Below are 23,723 nucleotides of genomic sequence, written 5' to 3' on the forward strand. Positions count from 1 at the left end.
TGGTGTCAGATTTCTGTCAGATTTTCAGGAGACTGTTGCGAGCAGCTCTCAAATAAATCAAGAGCTCTTGATGACAGACAGAATCAGTGTCTTCATTTATCGACAAAAAGAAATTAATTCACAAATGAACACTCTTGAGATGTTCTCTCTGGAGAAGCTTTCTCGTTGCCGATCATGACTGGTCCATTCAGCACCACGGACAGGGACACTGGCTTCTGGACCACGGACAGTGCTGATGTCTCTAAACTTGTTGTATATGTATAGTACATCAACATAACAATTGATCAATTACATTTTTCTTTATTTGAACAGGTGTCAGTGGTACATAAAATCTAAGATAAAGTCAGAAGACAAAAAAAGAACACAGTATCAAAATGGACATGGTATGAGGCCTTATTTACACATTCACTCACATACGCACATATTGTATAATTATATTTTAAACTTACTCAAAAAAAAAAATCCTGATTTCAACCTTTTACATGTTTTATAGTACCATTCCCAGGATCGAAGACTTACATTGACCCGGACACTTACGAGGACCCCTCACAGGCCATTCATGAGTTTGCCAAGGAAATCGATCCATCTCGTATCCGAATCGAAAGAGTCATCGGAGCAGGTCAGAGCTCTTTTTACAGCTCACTTCAGTCTGATACTCAGCAGCCCATAATGTACTCTTGCTATTTATGCAGCAATATATAAAATGAAAAGTTTGTCATGAGTAAAAAAAAATTGGTTAGAAGATTTTTTAAAAAAAACTTCTTCCAATTTGCTCATTTATCTTTTTCTCTGTCCTTTAGTCTCTCCATCTAGGCTTTGGTTTATTTTATGTGTCTAATTAAAATATATTTCAGAGCATTTTCACAATTTAGCTCTTAAATGCCTCTTGAATCACTTTGTTATTCTCAGAAGACTTAGATTAGAATCCAATCTTCAGTGAGATAAGAAGGAAGATTTGTGAACTTGTGTCTTCGATATAGTTTGACTGCCACCTAGTGGTGACAAGTGCAACCAGTAACGCTAAATGCTATGACAGTAAATAAATGTGTTCTGCAGGCGAGTTTGGGGAGGTGTGCAGTGGCCAGCTTCGTATCCCGGGAAAGAAGGAATTTCCTGTGGCTATCAAGACTCTGAAGGGGGGATACACTGAACGACAGAGACGGGACTTCCTACGAGAGGCGAGCATCATGGGACAGTTTGATAATCCTAACATCATCAGACTGCAGGGTGTGGTTACAAAGAGTAAGCAACTTTTTGCCTTCTTTTGCATTCTGAAGTTTTATACAGCTAATTTGAAAGAAGTATCTTATGCACAGCAAGGCTGCGGTAATATTGTAAAATATCATTACAATAAGTTGATTTGCAGCTAAAGAAACTTTTCTTATTATTATCATTGTTGAAAACAGTCGTGCTGCTTGTTTAGTGGAATATATGTGGAGTATAAATACATCCTTGCTGAATAAAAGTTCTTTTAAAAAGAAACATTCTTAGCCCAAACCTTTGACTAGTTGTGTAATACCTTTCAGTAATGAGTTTAATGCAACTTCAGCAAAGTCCCTCTGTCTTATAATAGCATGGCAGATAATAAATAAATAAATGAATAAATAAATAAAACAGATGTTCATTGGGGATGCAAAATGTTTGTCTGACAAGTTTGATACACTCACAGACAATCGCTGATTTCATGCTACAAATCAAACTGTCTTCAATCTCAAAAAAAAAAAAAAAAAAACTGTCAGTGCGTGATTCTTAGGTTTTTTATATATTTTACCAGTCAATACCATGATACTAGAGTTTAATTAATATTTCAGGCTGTTTGGAGTAGTTAAGATAAAATTACAGATGCACTAGAAAGAAAAATATGTTCATGTAATCTAATCTTTAGTCATGCAAAGCCAGAGATGAGTAATATGGTAATGTCTGTCCCATTTCCCTCTGTTTTTTTCTATATAACTTACTTACAGGTGTCCTGTTTTCCTTTTTGTAGGTCGGCCTGTGATGATAGTGGTGGAATACATGGAGAATGGCTCCTTGGACTCTTTTCTGAGGGTACAAGAATGCATCATGATTATGGCACAGCACACCTGGCATTCCTCATAAACAGCATCTGTCTAGAAAGAGCATTTTGTTATTTGCCAGCAGATCGATAGTTGATATGAAATTCTTTTTGGAAAGTTGACGTCCTGCAGTCTGACAGTCTAAAACTGTCTGGTGGTTCTTAATCAGGAGGCCGGGGTCCATTTCGGGAATGCAAGAAATAACACCAAAAAGACTCAAATGAAGCTATTTCTTCTTTTTATTGTTGTCTTGAACTCATTTGTTGACTAAACTGTTCTGTTTTAGATTTACTAAAAGAAACAGACTAATGCAAGTCATTTGTTCCGGAACCGGACCCTATTGGTTTCTGTATGTTGTAGATTCAGTAACAATGTAGTGTAGTGTTGAATAGTAGTGCAGGAAAAGGTGAAAATATTGAACTATGTTGTTTCATCCACATTTCAGCACAAGAATGCCTTCAAGAACCATAAAAACAACTGTACATCAAACCAGAAATTATTTAATTAATTTGTTTATTTGTTTATTCATTCATTCAATCATTAATTCTTTGTTACACATAGAGTCATGATCTGATTTTTTTATTGAGAATAATTGTAATTTCATTGATTTAAAATGAACTACTGAAGGATAAAAGGTGATTAAAAATATAAAAAATTAAAAATCATCTATAGCACTTACTGTAAAGTGTTCATCAACTACTACACAATCACAAGCTTTAATGCTTTTTTGTTGTTGTTGATGCTCACAGGTCTGGTTTAAAGGTGTTTTTAATTTTTTTATTGTTCATTGTGATAAACCTCTCCATCTCTTCTTTTCCATCTTCTTCTTGCCTCTCCTCCTCTTCTTTTGTAGAAGCATGACGGACACTTCACCGTGATCCAGCTGGTTGGTATGCTGCGTGGCATTGCCTCAGGTATGATGTACCTGTCCGACATCGGCTATGTCCACCGGGATCTGGCAGCCCGAAATATTCTAGTGGATGACAACCTGGTGTGTAAGGTGTCGGACTTCGGTCTGTCCAGGGTGCTGGAGGACGACCCGGAGGCAGCTTACACCACCACAGTAAGCCACATACACCCACTTAAATATCGGTTCATTTAAATTCAGGCCTGTTCAGAGTTAATAAAAATCTGTGCTCCTTAGACAGCCAAAGCTGATCCTGAATCTCTGGAGTTTAGCACTATTGAATGGGATTGAGTTTATCTAAGCAGTATAACACAAGATTAAAGGCTTACTCTGAGGAGTGGTTGTGTAATTAGATTTATAATAAGATGCTAAATTTGTCTGAATACATCAAACTTTTTGATACAAGGGTCGGAGTGTGTAATTCTATACATTTACATTTCAAGAAAAGCTCAATTATGACTCATCATTACATAACAAGCAATCAGCATCTCCTTTGATTGCCTAGTAAACACAAAGTGATGCTGCTTGCTATTATAATAATAATAAAAAAAAAGATTTTGTTTCGTCAGGGGGGTAAAATCCCCATCCGCTGGACAGCTCCAGAGGCTATTGCCTACAGAAAGTTTTCCTCAGCCAGTGATGCTTGGAGCTACGGTATTGTCATGTGGGAGGTGATGTCATATGGAGAGCGGCCCTACTGGGAGATGTCCAACCAAGATGTGAGTCACTTGGTCTATTCTAATTCTACTAAATAGTCTTATGAGGCATTTTTATTTTTTTCTTGCCAAAATGTATTTCAGATTGTTAGGCTAAATATATGTTGTAAACAACATGCCTTTAATAAATATATTTTTCAAATTGAAACAAAAAAATACAAATGCAATATTACAAATATGACATATTTATGTGAGTGTGTGTGTGTGTGTGTATATATGTAAACATTGGATGTCTTGGATGTCCATAAACATTACTATTTTTAATGTTTTTGAAAGAAGTTTCTTCTGCTCATCAAGCCTGCTTTTATTTGATCAAAAATACAGAAAAAAAAAATAATATTTTGATATATTATTACAATTTAAAATAATTGTTTTGAAACTTATTATACTTTAAATTATCATTTATTTCTGTGATGCAAAGCTGAATTTTTAGGATCATTATCACATGATCCTTTAGAAATTATTCTAATATGATGATTCATTATCAAAGTTGGAAACAGTTCTGCTGCTTAATATTTTTTCAGAACATGTGATACTTTTTAGGATACTTTGATGAATAAAAAAAAAGAAAAAAAAAAAGAAGCTATGTTTTTAAAATATAAATATTTTGTAATAACAATATACACTACTGGTCAGTAATTTGGGGTCAGTAATGTTTTCTTTCTTTTTTTTAAATAAAATCAATACTTTTATTCAGCAAGGATGTGTTAAATTGGTAAAAAGTAATAGTAAAGAAAATATATTATTAGAATATACATTATTATAATTTTTTTATTATTTTGAATAAATGCAGTTCTTTTTAACCTTTTATTCATCAAATATATTAGACAGCAGAACTGTTTTCAACACTCATAATAAATTAGAATATTAGAATGATTTCTAAATGATCATGTGATAGACTGGATGTTACATGTGACACTGAAGGCTGGAGTAATGATGCTGAAAATTCAGCTTTGCATCACAGGACTAAATTATTTTTTTAACTATATTCTAATAGAAAACTATTATTTTAAGTTGTAATAATATTTCACAATATTACTGTTTTTTCTGTATTTTTGATCAAATAAATGCAGGCTTGATGAGCAGAAGAAACTTCTTTCAAAAACATTAAAAATAGTAATGTTTCCAAACTTTTGGTCTGTACTGTATATATATATATATATATATATATATATATATATTTTTTTTTTTTTTTTTTTTTAGTTCAGCAAAGAAAGAAAGAATGAAAGAGTTTACATCTCATAAAAGTTGATAAAATACAGTATCAAATTCAATATAAATGTAAATTATGTATTTTCTTTATTCCCATGGCAGAAGCAAGCTTCCATGAATTACACCTTTAATTCCAATGTGAAAATCATCTTCCCTTGGCATGTGGCCTAATCTACTTCAAATTCAAGAACATATTCTGTTAAATTATAACGTGGAACTCCTTGTTCTAAAAGTTTCCTTGTTATTCCTTTAGTTTTTTATTTACTGTCCTCACTAATTAATTGTCTGCTGTTTTTCATTGGCTGAAGTGTTTCTTTAGCAATGGCTGAAGTGTTTTATACCACTGATGGCATCCTTAAATTGCATTTGCAAAGTACAATGGTCTTGTAGAATTTGAATCTTAATAGAGTTCTGTGTGTCTTCCTGCAGGTAATTCTGTCTATTGAGGAGGGCTACAGGCTCCCTGCACCCATGGGCTGCCCCGTGGCCCTGCACCAGCTCATGCTTCTCTGCTGGCAGAAGGAACGCAGTCGCCGACCACAGTTTAATGATGTTGTCAGCTTCCTGGATAAGCTGATCCGCAATCCCAGCAGCCTGCTCACACTGGTGGAGGATGTAAATAGGTAGAATGATCACAACACCATTTTAAAATCAACATTTTTATTGCTTACTTAATTGCTTACTAGAATCAAATTGAGTGTCAGTGTTGAAACTGAAATTGTTAGTTTACTGAAAGATAACTCTTATTGCACTGAACTGTTGTCTCTTGCCTTGTGGGAAACGTGTGCCAAACAGTGATGTGTTCTTAAACAGCTTCCCAGTATCCCCTGAGGATATGCCAGACTACCCTCTCTTCATATCTATCGGTGATTGGTTGGATTCGCTCAAAATGAGTCAATACAAGAACAACTTCATAGCAGCAGGGTACACAACCCTGGATTCCATATCCACCATGAGTATTGAGTGAGTTGAGTCAAAACTACTGCATGAAGTTCTGCTCACTGCTTTTTTTATGCTCCATTTAAGTTCTATGTGTTGTTTTGCATGCAATAATGATCATGATCACTCTCTTTAGTGGGTTTAGTTCAGTTTAGTTTGCTTGCTTTAAAAGACTCTAGGCATACCTTAATTTAAGCAAAAAAAAAGTGCTGTTCATACTACATGACTGTAAAAAAAAAAATTAAAAAAAACTTTGTTTTTATTATTATTATTATTCTTGGACATAGATAGAGGAACACGTTTTGTAGGAAAATAAATCATAACAAAAAATTGTTTTGTTTAAAACTCATATAAATGAATTGGGGGACTTTTACCCCAGACTTGGAATAATAAAACATAAAAATTATATGTTATTATGATTAATATCATATTTATTGGTGATTATTTGGTGGTTATGTCTAAGGTGTATACTGTTGGAAACTCAGAAACTGAGACCAGGAGACTCTTGGGTAATCTTCAGCAGAATTATTTATTGAGAACGCTTGCTCTATGTGGCGCTGTAGTCATCAAAAGTCTAACTAGTCATTGATGCGTTGTAGTTTATATACATTTCAAGGGGGCGGGATACACAGAGGTGGGAGCATGGAAATGCAATCAGGAAAGTGACAGACATTGGCATTTTCCCAGCCTTGATCTCATCAGCATAACAGTGTCATTTAAATACAGAGGTGCCTGATCGTATCACCAATACCTTCACATTATCATAGAAACAAAGGCACAGCTTTGCCTCGAGTTTAGCAGGCACCTTTATGTTGGGACCTTGCCCTATATTCAGGATGTGCTTGAAGACAAAAGGTTAATGTCTCAGAAACCTGGTCTGCTTGAATCTTAACCTCAAAATGTAAAAACACAAATTACATACTATTACATTGGAAACTTGATTCAACATAGTACAAATTTGTAATCCCACAATACCCAACCTAATAAACTATATTGACCATCTGAACATAACCCTGTCATGTCAACAAATGGAAAATTCAGCTAGCTATTTAATATTTCAGTGATTGTGCTGCTGGCCTTGATATAAAAGGCCATTCAAACTTTTTTCCTCACAATTCTTACTTTTTTCATGCAATTGTGAGTTAAAATTACACAATTCTGAGATAAAAAAAAGGTCAGAATTCCAAGTTTATATCACACAATTCTCCATGCAAAAAGTCAGAACTGTGCTATAAAAAGTCATAAACAGTGGGTTTTTTCCCTTGTTTTTATTATTTTTTTTTTTATTCAGTGGTGGAAGCAGGCTTTCAAAAATATTTCAAATTCTCTATCATCAAGTGGTTAGAGAATAACGTCAAATACGCCTTTCACCCTAGTTCATCTTTAGCCACGTTAAAAAATAAACACATTAAAAAATTATAATTATAACCCTGTTGTTTTTTTGTTTGTTTTTTCGCAGTCATTTACTGTTGTCCTGTAATTCTATTCATATTCGCTCAATTTACTCATGACCTTGTCAATTCATTGCCTCAGTTTCAAAAGTCTCACCCTGTTGTTTTCTCAACAGTGATGTGAGAAGAATCGGAGTGTCACTGATTGGCCACCAGAGGAGGATAGTGAGCAGCATACAAGCACTACGACTGCAGTTCCTCCACGTTCAACAGAGTGGCTTCCATGTATGAAAATCCACATATACACATACACATACTCCATATACAAATGCTTTTCCCAGCATCGCTAGACCCCCCCAAAACACACGCACACACCCTTCAGGTCCGGACTGACTGTCTGTCAATTAGAAGTGCTCCACAGCCTCTGTTTCTATCATAATCCAGTGAAGACATCCATATGAAACCCATACATAGGAAAGCAGTCGCAAAGACCATGAAGAAACATGCTAAATGCCGTGAATTGTTTGTCTTGATGAACTGTGTGTGACAGGAAAATTGGACCATTTACCCGGAGGAACTACAGTAAACAACGGAACAATGGCACCTTTCTGTTGTTCTGAAGATGTCATCTGTCAATCATCCAGCAAGTTCTGTGATTGACTGGACTCCAAACCTGAGAACTTTGAATAGCAGATTTGCTATTTTAATGTATTAAATAATGTGTCTTAAGAGATTTTCCTGGTTTATTCATCGAGCCTCTACAGTGAGAGACTATGGATCTGTTGAATGTCTTCAGCTTTAAATGACTATTATACATTGTTTATGACATCTGATATTTATCCTGATATTTATATGTATGTGTGACTTTGTTTCTTTTTGGTTGCATTTTGTTTAGTTCTTTTTCTAAGCAATATGTCCAGTCTTTAGAAAACCAAGAAAAGAGCCAAGGTAGGACGTGGAGAGCTTTATCTTGCTCTTTTGAAGAAAACAAAACACCACACAAAACCATTGACTTCCTCAGGCTGTCAGCAAAGTGGTAAAAGTCTGACCTTTCAGAAGACTGTAAGCCATTTTCTTACTCCTGTGCACCACAGTCAAATTGAACAAACTTAAACAAATACACTCAGACCAAGATTTGAGAACTGCACACATTTGTTCAGTCTACTTTGGTGTACAGATTCTATAGACACCTCTGATGTTTAATCAGTTTGCCTTGCGACTATGAATCTATTGACATATAGTCATTGGAAAATCCCTGAGGTAATGTTCTCATATAGAGAACATGACCGTATAGCACTCTGCATGTTGGCAAGTATTTTTCCCAACACAGCAGGCCTACATACACGCATAGCTTTAATGGCAACATACATATTTTCAATCTCTTTCACTTCCACCAGACATACAAATGCACAATACCAGTACCATGTTCATTAGCTGATACAGACCCCCATCCTTCGATTGGCTCTTTGTACCTGAACATATGTTTGGGACATTGAGACCACTTGACAAACTTCAAGTTGCAATGTGCAAACATCAAAAGTGCAAGAGAAGCGAGTGCTTACTTCAAGCAGGGCAAGGGAAAACTCTGGGTAATCAGGTCATTATGTACTGTTCATAGTAAACTAATTGTACATTATTTTTTATAATTTATAAAGAGTACAGAGAGATAAAGGTGATAAAGGTTGAATGTTTGTAAAAATAAATTATAACAGATATTTCTGTGTTTTATTGGATCACAATCAAAAAAAAAAAGTATTATATGGACTGCAATTTTGCTTTCTAAAATATTACAGCACAAAATCATGAAGAAGCTACAGCCAAGTTATGTGGTCGAAATACTTCCAAGGCACTCAAGTGGTAAGATAAAAAACCTTGGGCTTAAATCATTGCAACTAGTTAAAAGTAGATTAACAGCCAAGTTAGTTGTAACAGTAGTTAGATCATTTGCGGGTCTTAAAGGAATAATTCACCCAAAAAAAATATAATTTGCTGAAAATGTACTCACCCTCAGGCCACATGACATAGATGAGTTTGTTTATTCATGGGAACAGATTTGGAGAACTTGGAGAACATTTGCTCACAAATGGATCCTCTGCAAAGAATGGGTGCCGTCAGAACAGTCCAAACAGCTGATAAAAACACAATCAAGTTGCATGTCTGTAATCCATCAAGATATTTTTAACTTTAAACTGTTGCTTTTTCTCTACTCAAAAAGTCATTTAATCTGAATCAGTAGAGAAATACGCAGAGATCCAGCGCCAATTACAAGCAAAAACATATACAATAAAAAGAATCAAGATTGATTTGATTAATCATCAAATAATGTTATCAATTTGATTAAAAGTTTTCATTAATAGCCAACTTCTAATTTTAATGGTTTGTCATAAAAATTATTAGAGTTTGTTTCTTTGAGCTCATCAATTATATTTCAGTTCATTTAATTTTTTTGGGTGAACTATTCATTACAGACCTTTCTGTCAAATGTCTGATGAAACCCTGTCATGTCTAAGCATAATTAGTTAATATTTTTATTTAAAATAATAATAATAACAACAACAACAACAACAATATAACGGTGCTCATTAATGCACATGTTTTGCTCAAACAGAAGAGTAGGCATTCTCAACTCTAGCCCTTGAGGTCCACTTTCCTGCTGAGTTTACCTCCTTAATTTGATCAAACTCACCCACCTAATATTCTAACAATCCTGAAGAGCTTGTTTATGGGTGTTTGATTAGGGTTCAAGCTAAACTATGTAGGAAGGTGGACCTCGAGGGCCAGAGTTGAGAACCCCTGCAGTACAGTATGGTGTAAAGAATGACACGAAAATGCATTTTATGAAAGGGGATGCAAAAAAATTATCAAATTAATTCTGTACTCTGCCTAATATGTGGTTTGCTTTGGATTGCCAAGTGTATAAATGTGACACAGAGAACAATGTTGGGTATACATTAATGGAAACATGTTGTGTAACAAGCATTGCTTTAGTTAACCTGTGTGACAATTATTCCTGATCCCATTTATTAATTTGCTTATAGGCTCGTTGTTTTGCTAAGGATAATTTCACAGGTTATTTTTTTATTTTTGTATACTAATTTTTAATTTTGTATACTAAATGCACACAGTTAAATACTGTTTTCACTGACACTAGCCTACCGGATGTAGGAAAATAAGGCAAATAATAATAATAATAAAGTTCACACTATAAACTTTGGTGAATTTGTGTATGTTTAGATGACTTATTTTAGATCCTAATAATTCATAGATACCATCAGATTTTTATAATTTGAGTTTGAATGTCTGGGCATTGGATAAAGGTAAAAAATAATAATAATAATAATAATAATGAAGGTATTTTAAAATTAGAACAACTAGTAGAACATTACCAGTTTTAATTTGTGATGTGACTATTTTAATATTTAAAAAAAATAATTTAAATAATTGAATCATCCCTTGTGACATAAAAATGGCAAAAGGTAAAGAAATACCAATATTTTTGAAAGTTGCGTTTAAAATCAACATTCTTCACAAATCATGACACTGGTGTACGATTTCTGGAAATCATTATATATATATATATATATATATATATATATATATATATATATATATATATATATATATTTGTTTTTTTTTTGTTTGTTTGTTTTACTCAAAGCTACTCTTGTCCATGTTATGACGTAAATTTGTGAGTCGAGTGAAAAGGCGTCATCGGTCTCCTAGCAACGGGTCGTGTGAAGGGAAGAGTTTTGTACGGTTTTCAGGACGCAAGGTAAGTGTGTTTTCTGCTCTCCGTCTGCACTGGCCGTACTGTCAATCATATGAATGCTTTCGAAATCACGTTTTAACCAAGGAGCAGACATCATACAGCCTGAACAGAGCCGGTGGAAAAAAAAAAGAAAAATCTTTCCATGTTCAGCAGACCGTCAGTGCAGGTTAGCCAGCCAGCTAACAGCCCTTACCTGCAACGAATATGTAAACAATAACCTTAGATTAGCAGAAAATGATAACCGTGTGTTGTCTTTATCTGGACGTTTATGAGTGTTTAATGGAACAAACTCCGTGAACGGACGTGTTTTGATTATTTGAGCGTACGCGTACTCGCACATGTGAAGCGCTATCCCGTGTGCTAATGAGCTCAGAGGATTACAGGCTCTTCTCGTAGATTAACGTTACGCTTTTACGTTCATGTTTTTCTGATCTTCGGCATTGTTTAAGAGGTAACTTTACGTTTATAAGCTTTTTAATGCAACTATCTTTGCTGTCGTTGGGTTATTGGATGGAGGGACATGTAAAGATATGCAACTAAAATGTCATTTTCATATTCCTATATACAACAGGTGGGTGCTCTCTTTAGACCCTATATACTGGCATATAAATACCGCGAGTTTACAGATTCAAGATAATTAGGTTCATGTACTACTACAGCCTCTAGTGCAATTTGTAAGTTCAAGTTAATTCACTTAAATCAGATAATTAAAAAAGGGAACAAGGTAATTTTCTTATCAAACCAGAATACCATCAAATATTAAAATGTTTCAAATTATAACATCATTTATAATTAAAACAAAAGGGCTATACTATACACCGATCAGGCATAGCATCATGGCCACTGACAGGTGAAGTGAATAATAACACTGATTATCTCTTCATCACCTGTTAGTTGGGTGGGATATATTAGGCAGCAAGTGCACGTTTTGTTCTCAGAGTTGATGTGTTGGAAGTATGGAAAATGGGCAAACATAAGGATTTGAGAGAGTTTGACAAGGGCCAACTTGTAATGCCTAGGCGACTGGGTCAGAGCATCTCCAAATCTGCATGCAGCTCTTGTGGGGTGTTCCCAGTCTGCAGTGGTCAGTATCTGTCTAAAGTGGTCCAAGGAAGGATATCGGTTTACATTTCCAAAAATTCATTTTGCCATTAATTTTAATAATAATCTAATGATATTGTTAAATTCACGAGCAGTCTGACAACAGACTGTCCAAGACTAAGACTTTTGCACAGTAGTGTATGTATAAAACACGCATAATTATATTAAGTATATTTAAATAAGTGTAATTAAAGTATGCGTTCATATACATTAAGGGCTCGATTTTCGCTGGAGGAAACAGCTGTGGTGTGATGAGCGGGGAACAGCGGAAACTTTACAGTAAATGAGAAACCGATTGCTCCCTCGTGACCTTTTGTAAACTGTATTTATGACAAAGAACTGCACAGATACAGATATTCTAACAATCTATCGATAAACACACAGTGTGTCCTCTGTTTCTGTTTGAGCCCGTTCGCGCTGCTCCGCCGCGGTCACCGTGTTGTGCTGAAAGACGGGGAGGAGATCTTCACCGAAATCTTCGTTCTGATTCGGTTCGGTGCATATCGGTTCCATAGGTACCGGTGCCATATTGGTATCGGGTTTCGGTACCCAACCCTAGTCAACACTGATAATAATAGGAAATGTTTCTTGAGCATCAAATCAACATATTAAAATGATTTCTGAAGGATCATGTGACACTGAAGACTGGAGTAATGGCTGCTGAAAATTCAGCTTTGCATCACAGGAATGCATTGTTGAAAATAAATGGTAAAACAATTAAACTGTACATTTTAGTTGTAATGATATTTCAATATTCTGTTTTTCTGAATAAATCCAGCCTTGTTGAAATAAGAGACTTGATCGCATGATGGACTCCCAACTCTTTCAAAAACACTCAAAAATCTTACCAACTTTAACTTTGTGTCACAATTAGCTGGAATTTATATATAAAACAAAAACAGTAGTAGTAGTAGATCTTAGTATTTGTATATTTCTTTATGTATTTTAAAACAACTGAGATCTGCTCCCCTCAGCAGTTGGTGCCTTATAGAGACTGAAAAAAAGAGATGTTTCTGTTGTCCCAAGTGGGAGTCAGCCTCTGGATGCATCTAATGAATAATCTAATGGCGCTCGTCTTTGATGTGGTCTCTTTCCAGAAGCGTCCCATCCAAACAGGCAAATGGGGCTTTTTGACAAGCTTGCAGGGTGGCTGGGCCTGAAGAAGAAGGAAGTGAACGTGCTGTGTTTAGGTCTGGACAACAGTGGAAAAACTACCATCATCAACCAGTTAAAGCCATCCAATGTATGTCACACTCCTGTCTGTGGACCCGAAATAAAATAAAGTGGTTTCCACAAGTTTGTTTTTTGAATATTCCATTCTCTTTGATCTCTGTTTTGTATGTGAGCTCACAGTTGTGATCTTGCCTTTTTTCTTTGCAGGCTCATGCTCAAGACATTGTACCAACTATAGGTTTCAGCATAGAAAAGTTTAAGACCTCAAGGTGCATATTTGAAAGCGATAACTATAGAAGCTTTGATTAAATTTTAGTGTCTGAAAACCTTTTGTCCATTTTCAAAATATTACAAACATGATATCTGTTTTCCCCGAAGTCTTTCTTTCACAGTGTTTGATATGTCAGGGCAAGGAAGATACAGAAATCTGTGGGAGCACTATTACAAGTGGGTTTCTCTGATTCAAGCGTATCTGATTATGTTTACTGAGCTAAAGAAAGGCCATCTGCCACTTGGAAATCAATCTGTGTTTTTTGTGTTTATCAATGTTATCTTGTTTGTTTTCAGAGAGGGTCAGGCCATCATATTTGTCATTGACAGTGGGGATAAACTAAGAATGGTTGTGGCAAAAGAAGAATTGGATACCCTTTTGAATCACCCTGGTACATATTTCATTAATCTCTGATTTCGTCATCATTTTCAGATCTAAATTAAAGGAACAATTCATCCAAAAATGAAAACTAGCTGAAGATATACTCACAGGCCTTTTAGGATGTTGATAAATTAGTTTTTTCAAGAGAATGGATTTGGAGAAATGTAGCATTACAATCACAATAATTAATGACTGCATTTCATCACTTAATGTGTTGTGAAGCAAAAAGTTGCATGTTTGTAAGAAACAAAATCATCTGCATTTTGGATGGCCTGAGGATTTTCAGAAAATAGAAACTAGTCTTTTAAAAGCACCCTAATGCTCATATATGTTTGTTTTTTGTTTGTTTGTTTTTTCTGGGCATGCTTAGATATTAAGCACAGAAGGATACCTATACTCTTTTTCGCTAACAAGATGGACCTCAGGGATGCATTGTCAGCAGTAAAGGTCTCCCAGCTCTTGTGTCTGGAAAATATTAAGGACAAACCATGGCATATCTGGTAAGAAAATAATAATTTTTTGTTAGATTGTGGTCTGCTTTCCTTTGAATAATTTGCATAATAAAAAAATAGGTAAAGGTCTGTTCTGATTTCTACACAGTGTTTGAGTAACAGTTATTAATTGCACATTTAAATGTCATATACTGATTTGGGTGAGATTGGGATCACAGAAATTATTATTGATGGGGAGTCAGAGAGACTATAGACCTTAGTCAGGTTAGAAGCCATTCTGAATTTAACACTGATGAAAACAAGGCTGTGAGGGATAGATGTACAGTCTTTACATTTGCATTTGCGAAATGTCCTAGATCACATAATTTTCACAGTTCACAAGTTTCATGGAATTTTTGGAGACCAAAATTTCAACATACTGTACAGTCCTTTGAATGTATTGTACTTTGGATGGCATGTCAGAAGTAGTACATAAATCACCAAGCTAATGCAGAAGGCAGCAGATTAAGCTTTAGTTACAGTATTCAACAAATGTCATAATAAATGAGGGAAAGTGTTACATACAGCAGTGACAAGCATTCCTACCTGGACGGAATTAGATTTCTCAGAGGAACCATGAGCTACAGGGGAGGTAATTTGCTCTTTGGTTTTTACAAAGGTTGCATGACACATTCAATTCAGATGGCAATAACACAATCCCAAAGTACATCTGTGACCAATTTAAAAAGATCTCCTCAGGGTAAATCTGCAATGTCTGAAAAAAGAGGGGGTGTGTGTATGTTGATTTATTTTATACAGATTGATCACGAGAGGGAGTACTGTTTTTGGACAGAATATATATATATATATATATATATATACATATTAGTGGTGGGCATAGATCATAGATTTTTTTTTTTTTAATCTAGATTAAAATGGCTCATTTGAATTCTGCCAAAGGCATTCAGAATATGTGTGCTACCCAAATAAAATAATGACTAAAAGTAACGTTAAATCTTTGAAAACGGGTTTCTCAAGACAGGTGGTGCATTAGATCAGGGGCTCATCTCCTGTTTCCAAAATGCATCAAACTGCTTGAGAAAGCTGTAAACTAATTCCACATTGCACAAGGTGCAAACAACCTTACGCCTGTTTCACACATACTCCGTCTGCAGTGCGTATGCTATGTGTATTTTTTTTTTTTACGCACCTATGTTAACGGATTCCAGCGTTCACGCGGTTGCGGTCCGTCAGTGCATTCCAGGAGCGGTGCGTCTGCAGCAGTGCAGCGATCATTCACGTACCGAGTAGCGTCCTGTGTGAAAGCACAAGGAGTATGAGTCTGTGCTGCTTCACATACAGTACGTAATGCACACGGACTGCATACGCACTGCAGACAGAGTATGTGTGAAACAGGCGTGAGTCTTGTCAAGGTTTCCATTGGGAAGCTTCTTTAAAAAAAAAAGATTTCCCTGAAGCAAACCCGGCGGCTTCAGCTGCATCCATGTAAGCACGTCACGTTTGATGTGGTAATTTCACAGTAGGCATACACACAGGTTTAAAGACTCATTCTCGCCCCCTACAGATTCGGCTAGGTACAGTATACATCCTCGCTAAATATCAAGGTGAAAGTCATCATAGCTCCATAGTATAAACCCAGCTCCCAACCCAACTTTGAGAATAGATTAACAGCAATTATTTTTTTTTATTTTTTTTTATCACCGATAAGAGTCTCCCAATAACGCAGCACGTTAACGCCGATAACGGCCCACCACTAATATATATATATATATATATATATATATATATATATATATATATTATACGCACACACGCATACAGGTGCTCCTCAATAAATTAGAATGTCGTGGAAAAGGTCATTTATTTCAGTAATCAGCTCAAATTGTGAAACTCGTGTATAAATAAATTCAATGCACATAGACTGAAATAGTTTAAGTCTTTGGTTCTTTCAATTGATTTTGATTACATATGTAATCTGTAATAAAAAGTTTATCACGCTCACCTAATCAGAGTTTCTTGAATCAAAACTACAGTAAAAACAGCAATATGGTTAACTTTTTTGATTAAAATGAATTATTTTCTGTAGTAATAAAATATAATTTATTGGTGTAATGCATTACTCCAGTCTTCAGTACTGCATGATCCTTCAAAAAAAAATCGAATAAGCTGATTTGATGCTCAAGAAACGTTTCTTATCATTGCACTTTGTTTTCAAAGTTGTTAATTTTTTGCTAAATTTGTGGAAACCTTGATACTTTTTTGTGGATTGTTTGATGAATAGGAAGTTAAAATTGTATTTGAAATAAAACCTTGTTACAATGTAAGCAGCTATACTGCCACTTTTGATCAACTTAATCTGTCCTTGCGTAACATTAAAAAAAAAAAAAAAAGAAATCATACTGACCCTAAATGTTTGAATGTTATTGTGCATATATGTTATACACATGCAGTATACATATTAAATGCATATATTAAATAAATTACAGTGCAAGTGATGCAGTGAAAGGAGAAGGTCTTCAGGAGGGTGTAGACTGGCTGCAAGGTAAATACACCTATTCCTTGTTTTGTGCATCTAATTTCCTGTTTGTCTTTGAATTATTATTTTCTACAGAGATGAACTGAAATGCTTTTTAAGAAAGATATCACACACAAAAAATTATATACTATATAAATAGTGTTCAAATGCCTTTTATATTCTTGTATTATTTCACTCATAGAACAAATTCCACAGTAAGTACAATGTGTGTGATCTTTGATTAGTTGTACAGTTAAATATAACTTTAATGTTAGAACTGACTTATGGGCTGTATTTATTCTTTACACTTCACTTTGGCCTTATTGAAGAAATTCAAAAGCAAATAATCTTTTGATGGTATCTCAAAGATGGGATACAGCCCAAACTGATGCAAAACTATTTCAGACCCCCCTCCTTTGTTGTTAGAGGTGCATTTGAGGAAGTCAGTAACAATGAACTTCACCGCTGTCTCTTCTCCTCTACCCAGTGTTTTAGTTTGGTCCGATTTTTTTTTTTTTTTTCTAAGTCTAAATGTATAATGAGTTGTATAATCCTTGTTCTGTTTCCCCCCCCTTTAACAGATCAAATCAGAACGATGAAAACGTAAAAACCTCCTGAAATATAAAAACAGCCGAGCTCATCAGCTGCAATGGCAGAACCAGACAAAACAGAGTTTCAACTTTGGGCACAAAAACGGTCTTTGTCAGTTAGGTTGGTAGTGTAATAAACTGTTTGGCTTTGATTATGGCCCTGTTTGCTCTAGGTATGAACAACTGTCTCACCACAAACATTATTTTGACAGTTGTTTTCTTTTAAAGCCACGCAAAACTAGTGAAATTGAACCTATTAGCACAATAATTGATTGACAGATTCCCTGTTGTCCAGGCACATTAGAATTGAAACAAAAATTTCAATTTGGCCATATACATTTCTGACTACCTCCAAGCAGAGATGTATAGTAACGAAGTAGAACTACTTCACTACTGTACTTAAGTACTAAAAGGCGGTATCTGTACTTTACTAGAGTATAATTTTTTTCTCCTACTTCCACTTTTACTTCAGTACATATTTTAATAGTTTAATACTTTTACTCCGATATTTTTTTATGTGCTGCATCGTTACTCGTTACATAATCGTTACAATTATAAAAAAGTTACGAATCATTCCATTACAAACAGAACTGTAGATGGCAGGTTTGATGAAGCTGGCATATCATTGAGCGAATCAAGCGATTAAGAAGACTGCGCGTGCTGACTGAACTGCTGTGAAGAGAGAGATGAACACTGAGCCGAGCCAGATAATGACTCCTTCACGAGTCAAGAACCGGTTGCATCGGTTTTCGAATCACCAGTAGTTCTTTCTGACAGTTCGATTCAATGAAGTGAAGTGACATTCAGCCAAGTATGGTGACCCATACTCAGAATTTGTGCTCTGCATTTAACCCATCCGAAATGCACACACACAGAGCAGTGAACACACACACACACTGTGAGCACACACCCGGAGCAGTGGGCAGCCATTTATGCTGCGGCGCCCGGGGAGCAGTTGGGGGTTCGATGCCTTGCTCAAGGGCACCTAAGTCGTGGTATTGAAGGTGGAGAGAGAACTGTACATGCACTCCCCCCACCCACAATTCCTGCCGGCCCGGGACTCGAACTCACAACCTTTCGATTGGGAGTCCGACTCTCTAACCATTAGGCCACGACTTCCCAATAAACCAGTTGAAGAAAACAGTTCACCGGTTCTTTTGCGCTCGACGTAATGGCGTCATTGGCGTTGACTGCAAGCCTTCGGTTTACCAGCGCTCATAACATTAGCACAGAATCAGTTCAGAATCAATCACCAAAAGAATCAGTTCGGTTCAGATGCTCTGTGTGTCGATCTGCTTCACGCTGAATCACACATGCGCAGTATCATCAGCTCCTCGGTTCTCGAATCGGACACGTCTGACAGGTTCTTGACCACTGATCTATAATATAAGTTATATATATAGATCAGTGTTCTTGACTCGTGAACGAGTCAGTCTGTTGTTCGTTATCTGGCTCGACTCGGTGTTCATCTTCAGTTCTCTCTTCACAGCAGTTCAGTCAGTGTACTGTTTGAGTAAATGAATTACTCCGGGATATTGGTTTGTTTTAACTCCGAGGCATGTGTCAGCTACATTAAACAAGTTAACAGCTTAAGTCATTTGCAGATTAATGCGTATTGGAGACGCGAACCGTTTAAAACGATTCAGTTCGATTTGGTGAACTGTTTCAAAAAGATCCGGTTACATCGAATGATTCGTTCGCGAACCGGATATCCAGACTGCTTTGTTTTGAACTGTCTTACAACAGACACGGAAGAGAAGACGATGCTGAATAAAGTCGTAGTTTTTGCTATTTTTGGACCAAAATTTAGATATGTGACAAAAAAAATCAATACTAGAAAATTAATATATAATCATAACCATATGATAGATTATAAAAATAACTTTAAAATGTTTTTTAAATGATTAAAATCTGATAATTATTAAGAAAGTTGTGGAATTTTTAAATTCGGAGATTAGGGGTTATTTTGTACCTAATTATAACAATAAAACAATGAAAACCTGTGACCTCTTCCGCTTGATCAAACACTTCAAAATATCATAACTTCCTCATTTCTTGGTCTATTTGCATAATTCAAACACCACAGTGTAGGTAATTCATTGCCCAGCAAGATTAAGATGACCTCTTTTTAAAAGGTATATATAAAAAAATTATTATTTCTAATTAACCACTAATTAATGAAACCGAGAGCATCAATCCACGCATATATTTCCATATGAAATCTAAATAATCAGCCTTTTAAAAATATGATATCATTATATCAAAAGTATAGACGGTTTCAACGGCCACAACATAAACAAACGTTACTGCGCATGCGCGCTTTTTTGGACCTAACTTAACTTCCGGTAGACTTCCAAATAGAATCAATAACAACAGCCAAGTCCCTCTAGAGTAGATATTTTTTGATAACAAACAAAATATGTTTGCCGCGTGAATCAGACGGACTTAATGAAAATGCAAATTCATTCTTTGCCAGCAGGAGATGTTTTAAAGCACAGACAGAAATAGAGGTTTCCCCAGTAACAGCTGTAAACAAAGCAGAGGCGGTACGCTCACACACTGCTTTATCAGGCATATAACACGCAAGTCTTCCTTCAGAAATACAGCGATATAAAAACGCCTGTGCCTCGTTTTGATATTTAAACATATAAATTTAAGGAATTATTATTATTAAACGTGCAGTACGTAACGTTACTCATGTTTATTCAGCGAAGCCTTTTTGAAAATCGATCAGTTTTAAAATTGTGGCGAGTCTCCAAAAATAAATACATGTATGGGAAACGCATCCCGCAGCACAACCACCTGACCCCAACTTCAGTGTACTCATCACCTTGACTTTAACTGCGTTTGTAGAAGGCACTGCAGCCAGACCGATATACACAACACAGACCGGAAGTTAACTTAGGGCCAGGCATGTGCGCTAGATGAAACCGTCTATATATTTTTATTTTTAAGTATAATATGATATTTATATTTCAAAAAGTAATATACCCTTATATATAATATATACTTGTAAGCCTACAAGTACTACAGACTTTTTTTTTTCTTTTTGCTGCTTTAATTTACTTTTGAAAAAACATCTTACAAACATTTCAGCCCACGTGTGCTGTATTATTCTGCACAGAGTTGGTAAAATTGAATTATTTTCACAATGTTTGTAAGAATAATACAGCACACATGGGCTGAAATGTTTGTAAGATTCGGCCAATCAGATTGCCAGAAACGGGTCACATGACCTAGCAGGCAGCCAGAAGCACAGTTGTTCCTAAACAAATACATAACCATCCATGGTATTTATTTATATGTTTGAAAAAATCATGCCAATAATGTAATCTAGAGATTCTAAACCTTGGTTCTGTATGATTTCTTTGAAAAATACTGCACGGATTGATGAAAACTGGGAGAAGTTTTGGAAGCCAATATGATTGAATGGCCGATTCTGCTTTTGACAACAACGTCACTTGCGGATCGTAAAAAAACACATGCGAATGTTACAATCCATCCCAAACTTCACCTAATTGAAGTTAAATGTATATTCTATCAAAAGTATTGGGTTTGAAACAAAAAAATACTCGCCTTCATAGCGGATTTTGATGGCAAACACGAGAGAAATGTTGCTTCGCTTATAACTTTCTTCTTACGGCAGACAACTTGGAAATTCGAACGTGAGAATCAACGTGAGGACGTAATTTACGTTACTAGTATATGGGCTTTAGAGGTATTCACAAAGCAAAGATAAGAAAGATTTCCTAAGTCACTGACGCGTCTGGCGCTGATTACCTGCTGGGAACACAGCCGCGGGAACAAAGCGCTCGTGCGTATATAGGTCAGATTGTCACATACCTACAAAATGTATTTTCGATGCTTCAAAAAATTCTAACTGACCCTCTGATGTCACATGGACTACTTTGATAATGTTTTTCGTACCTTTCTGGACAATGGAGAGACTGAGAGCTCTCGGACTAAATCTAAAATATCTTAAACTGTGTTCCAAAAATAAACGGAGGTTTTACTGGTTTGAAACAACATGAGGGTAAGTTATTAATGACATAATTTAGCAAATTGGGCGAACTAACCCTTTAATCTGTTTTTTGTTTACAAAAAGTTACAGTCAAAGGAATTGTGATTGTCCTTTAGGTTAATCATTTGAAATAGTAAAAACAATATGTTCAAACTTTTGACTACTTTCTTTAATAACTACATAACACAATACTTGTAATTTTACTTTCAGTACTTGAGTAGTAAATTTTTCAAATAGACTACTTGCAATACTTAAGTACAAAAAATGTTGAATACTTTAGTACTTCTACTTAAGTGTGGTGCTTAAAGAGCACTTCAACTTCTACTCAAGTCATTTTTGATAGAGCACTTGTACTTTTACTCAAGTCTGGGTCTCTAGTACTCTATACATCTCTGCCTCCAAGTGAGTAAGATCACAAAATATTTCAACACTTTTGATCACCTGAGCTATTATTATGCTATAATCACATGTAAATATGTCTGTGACAATGCATCTAATATTTGATCATTGCACCTTCTCTCTTGATGAATTACACTACACTTCTTGGCTGCCAATGCTATGAAGTAATTCTGTTGAGAAACTCACTTTAACCGGTTTCTCAGACAGCTGGGCACAGTGGCTAATATTTTATATCTTAGCTATGTTTGTTTATGAATAGAAAACATTCCCAAGCAGTGTTTATTCCATTGCTATGGAATGAGAAATTGGTCAAAGCTTGTTGCTGTAGTGATGTACAGTATTGCTGTTTAGTCACTATTTTGCTATGATTTACTTTTTCATCCATTGTATGCATGTTGCCACTGAACAGTATGAAAATGAGAAATGATGACACCTCAAACCATCACAAAGGAAACACTTCTCTTCGTTCTGGAGTTATTTATTTTCCATAAACATTTTGTTTTAAAAGCATATGTAAAGGAATTGTTGCTGTGTGTGTATGTGTGTGTGTGTGTGTGTGTGTGTTTTGTCTAGACAGATTACAATTTCACATTATTTGCAAAGCTAAAGCTTTTTTTCTTATTATTTCTGTTTTATTCATCAATAAGGGATCTTGTAATAGAATGTTTAAAGAATAAACAAACTCTGGGGCTTAGTCTGTGTATGATTTCTCTCTCTCTCTCTCTCAAATTCAAATGAGCTTTATTAGCATGATTTGCACAGTATTGCCGAAGCATTGTACATTACATTAATAAGGAATAAACTCTCTCAATCTCTCTCTCTCTCAAAAAAAATAAAAATTTCTGAACCGTGATTAGTTGTGGAAAATCCAATGCACTTTATCATTAAAACCACAACATCAGCACGGTCATATAGGCTACTGAAAATGGCAGAGTCTCATCTAATCATAGTGCCATCTGCTGTTTTTATGTCTTTTCCGGCCACTGAAAATACTAAGTGGTGCCAAGGCTGCACTATGCTTTCATTGAAGACGTCAGCTGGAGCTACATCTAATTTAAATATGTCTGATGATATAAGCGTTATTAACAGAACAGGTGCACGTCTACGAGTGTGAATTAGCTTTGGTTCAGTATACCCAAAGAGTAGCTTACATTTTATAAGCAATATTGGCACTTTATTTTTCTCTCCCAAAGAAAATGGATCCAAAGCCAAAGCAGGATCAGTGCTACATGCCACTTGTTTCCTTTCTTAAAGAAACAACTTAAGGAATGCTTCAATAACGTGCTCCTAGCACTCATACTTGTTGCCACCTACTGATATAACCATGTAACCTAAAGAAAGGGTCACTGAAGAATCATATCCACTTAAATACACACTGACAGTTTTTCTGAACAGAGTGATACAGTATAAACACTGAAAATTCCCAGTGGTGCTGGTCTGTGTATCAGAACTCTTGGAATATATGTATGTTGTAGTGTAGCATCTGTGCCAGCATTGTATCGGTTATCTGTTGTAGGCTACTTGTAAAAGATAGCATCACTGTCAATTTTTGCTTAAGTTTGTTGAGTGGAGGATTCTTCCTTGCTAGCAAAATAACGCTATTTACAAGTTCATTCCCCCGGACCACAGCTGCAATGCCCAGCTAATTCTAAGAAAATTTAGCATTAAATGAATAAACGTCTTCGTGTTCATTCACCCATAAATGAAAATTCATCAAGTCATCATTTTCTCACTCTCATATTCCAAACCTGTGTGCCTTTCTAAGAAGATATTAAGATAAATGTTTCAGATTTCCTCCTTCCATGCAGTGGAAGTCAGCCTAACCTTCT

The 23,723-nt window shown here is 35.6% G+C and overlaps 2 protein-coding genes across 4 annotated transcripts in view; both read left to right on the top strand.

Annotated features, from left to right (window-relative positions):
* The window catches only part of LOC132142525 (ephrin type-A receptor 6-like), a 147,283-nt gene extending 138,240 nt beyond the window's left edge, over positions 1-9,043 (top strand). The window contains exons 9-18 of one of the 2 annotated variants that reach the window (XM_059552459.1): positions 313-383; positions 494-619; positions 1,057-1,242; positions 1,988-2,049; positions 2,911-3,120; positions 3,519-3,683; positions 5,322-5,515; positions 5,706-5,855; positions 7,399-7,507; positions 7,773-9,043. In XM_059552459.1, coding sequence (XP_059408442.1) covers positions 313-383; positions 494-619; positions 1,057-1,242; positions 1,988-2,049; positions 2,911-3,120; positions 3,519-3,683; positions 5,322-5,515; positions 5,706-5,855; positions 7,399-7,507; positions 7,773-7,808 — 1,309 coding nt within the window. In that variant the 3' untranslated portion in view covers positions 7,809-9,043. The remainder of the gene's footprint in view (positions 1-312; positions 384-493; positions 620-1,056; positions 1,243-1,987; positions 2,050-2,910; positions 3,121-3,518; positions 3,684-5,321; positions 5,516-5,705; positions 5,856-7,398; positions 7,508-7,772) is intronic. The other variant, XM_059552460.1, reaches the window with a different exon arrangement.
* A 1,898-nt stretch (positions 9,044-10,941) lies between these two features.
* On the top strand, positions 10,942-17,626 carry LOC132141940 (ADP-ribosylation factor-like protein 6). 2 transcript variants are annotated; one of them, XM_059551584.1, is made up of 9 exons: positions 10,980-10,994; positions 11,076-11,157; positions 13,190-13,335; positions 13,473-13,534; positions 13,644-13,712; positions 13,833-13,927; positions 14,288-14,417; positions 16,856-16,911; positions 17,466-17,626. In XM_059551584.1, exons 3-9 carry the CDS (start codon positions 13,213-13,215, stop codon positions 17,489-17,491), a joined length of 561 nt encoding a protein of 186 aa, XP_059407567.1. In that variant the 5' UTR covers positions 10,980-10,994; positions 11,076-11,157; positions 13,190-13,212; the 3' UTR covers positions 17,492-17,626. The 2 variants fall into 2 exon arrangements, with proteins under 2 accessions (XP_059407568.1, XP_059407567.1); XM_059551585.1 differs by lacking the exon at positions 11,076-11,157 and having other exon boundaries at positions 10,942-10,994.
* The last annotated feature ends 6,097 nt before the right edge of the window (positions 17,627-23,723 follow it).

Source organism: Carassius carassius, chromosome 6, assembly GCF_963082965.1.
Source record: "Carassius carassius chromosome 6, fCarCar2.1, whole genome shotgun sequence".
Lineage (NCBI taxonomy): Eukaryota > Metazoa > Chordata > Actinopteri > Cypriniformes > Cyprinidae > Carassius > Carassius carassius.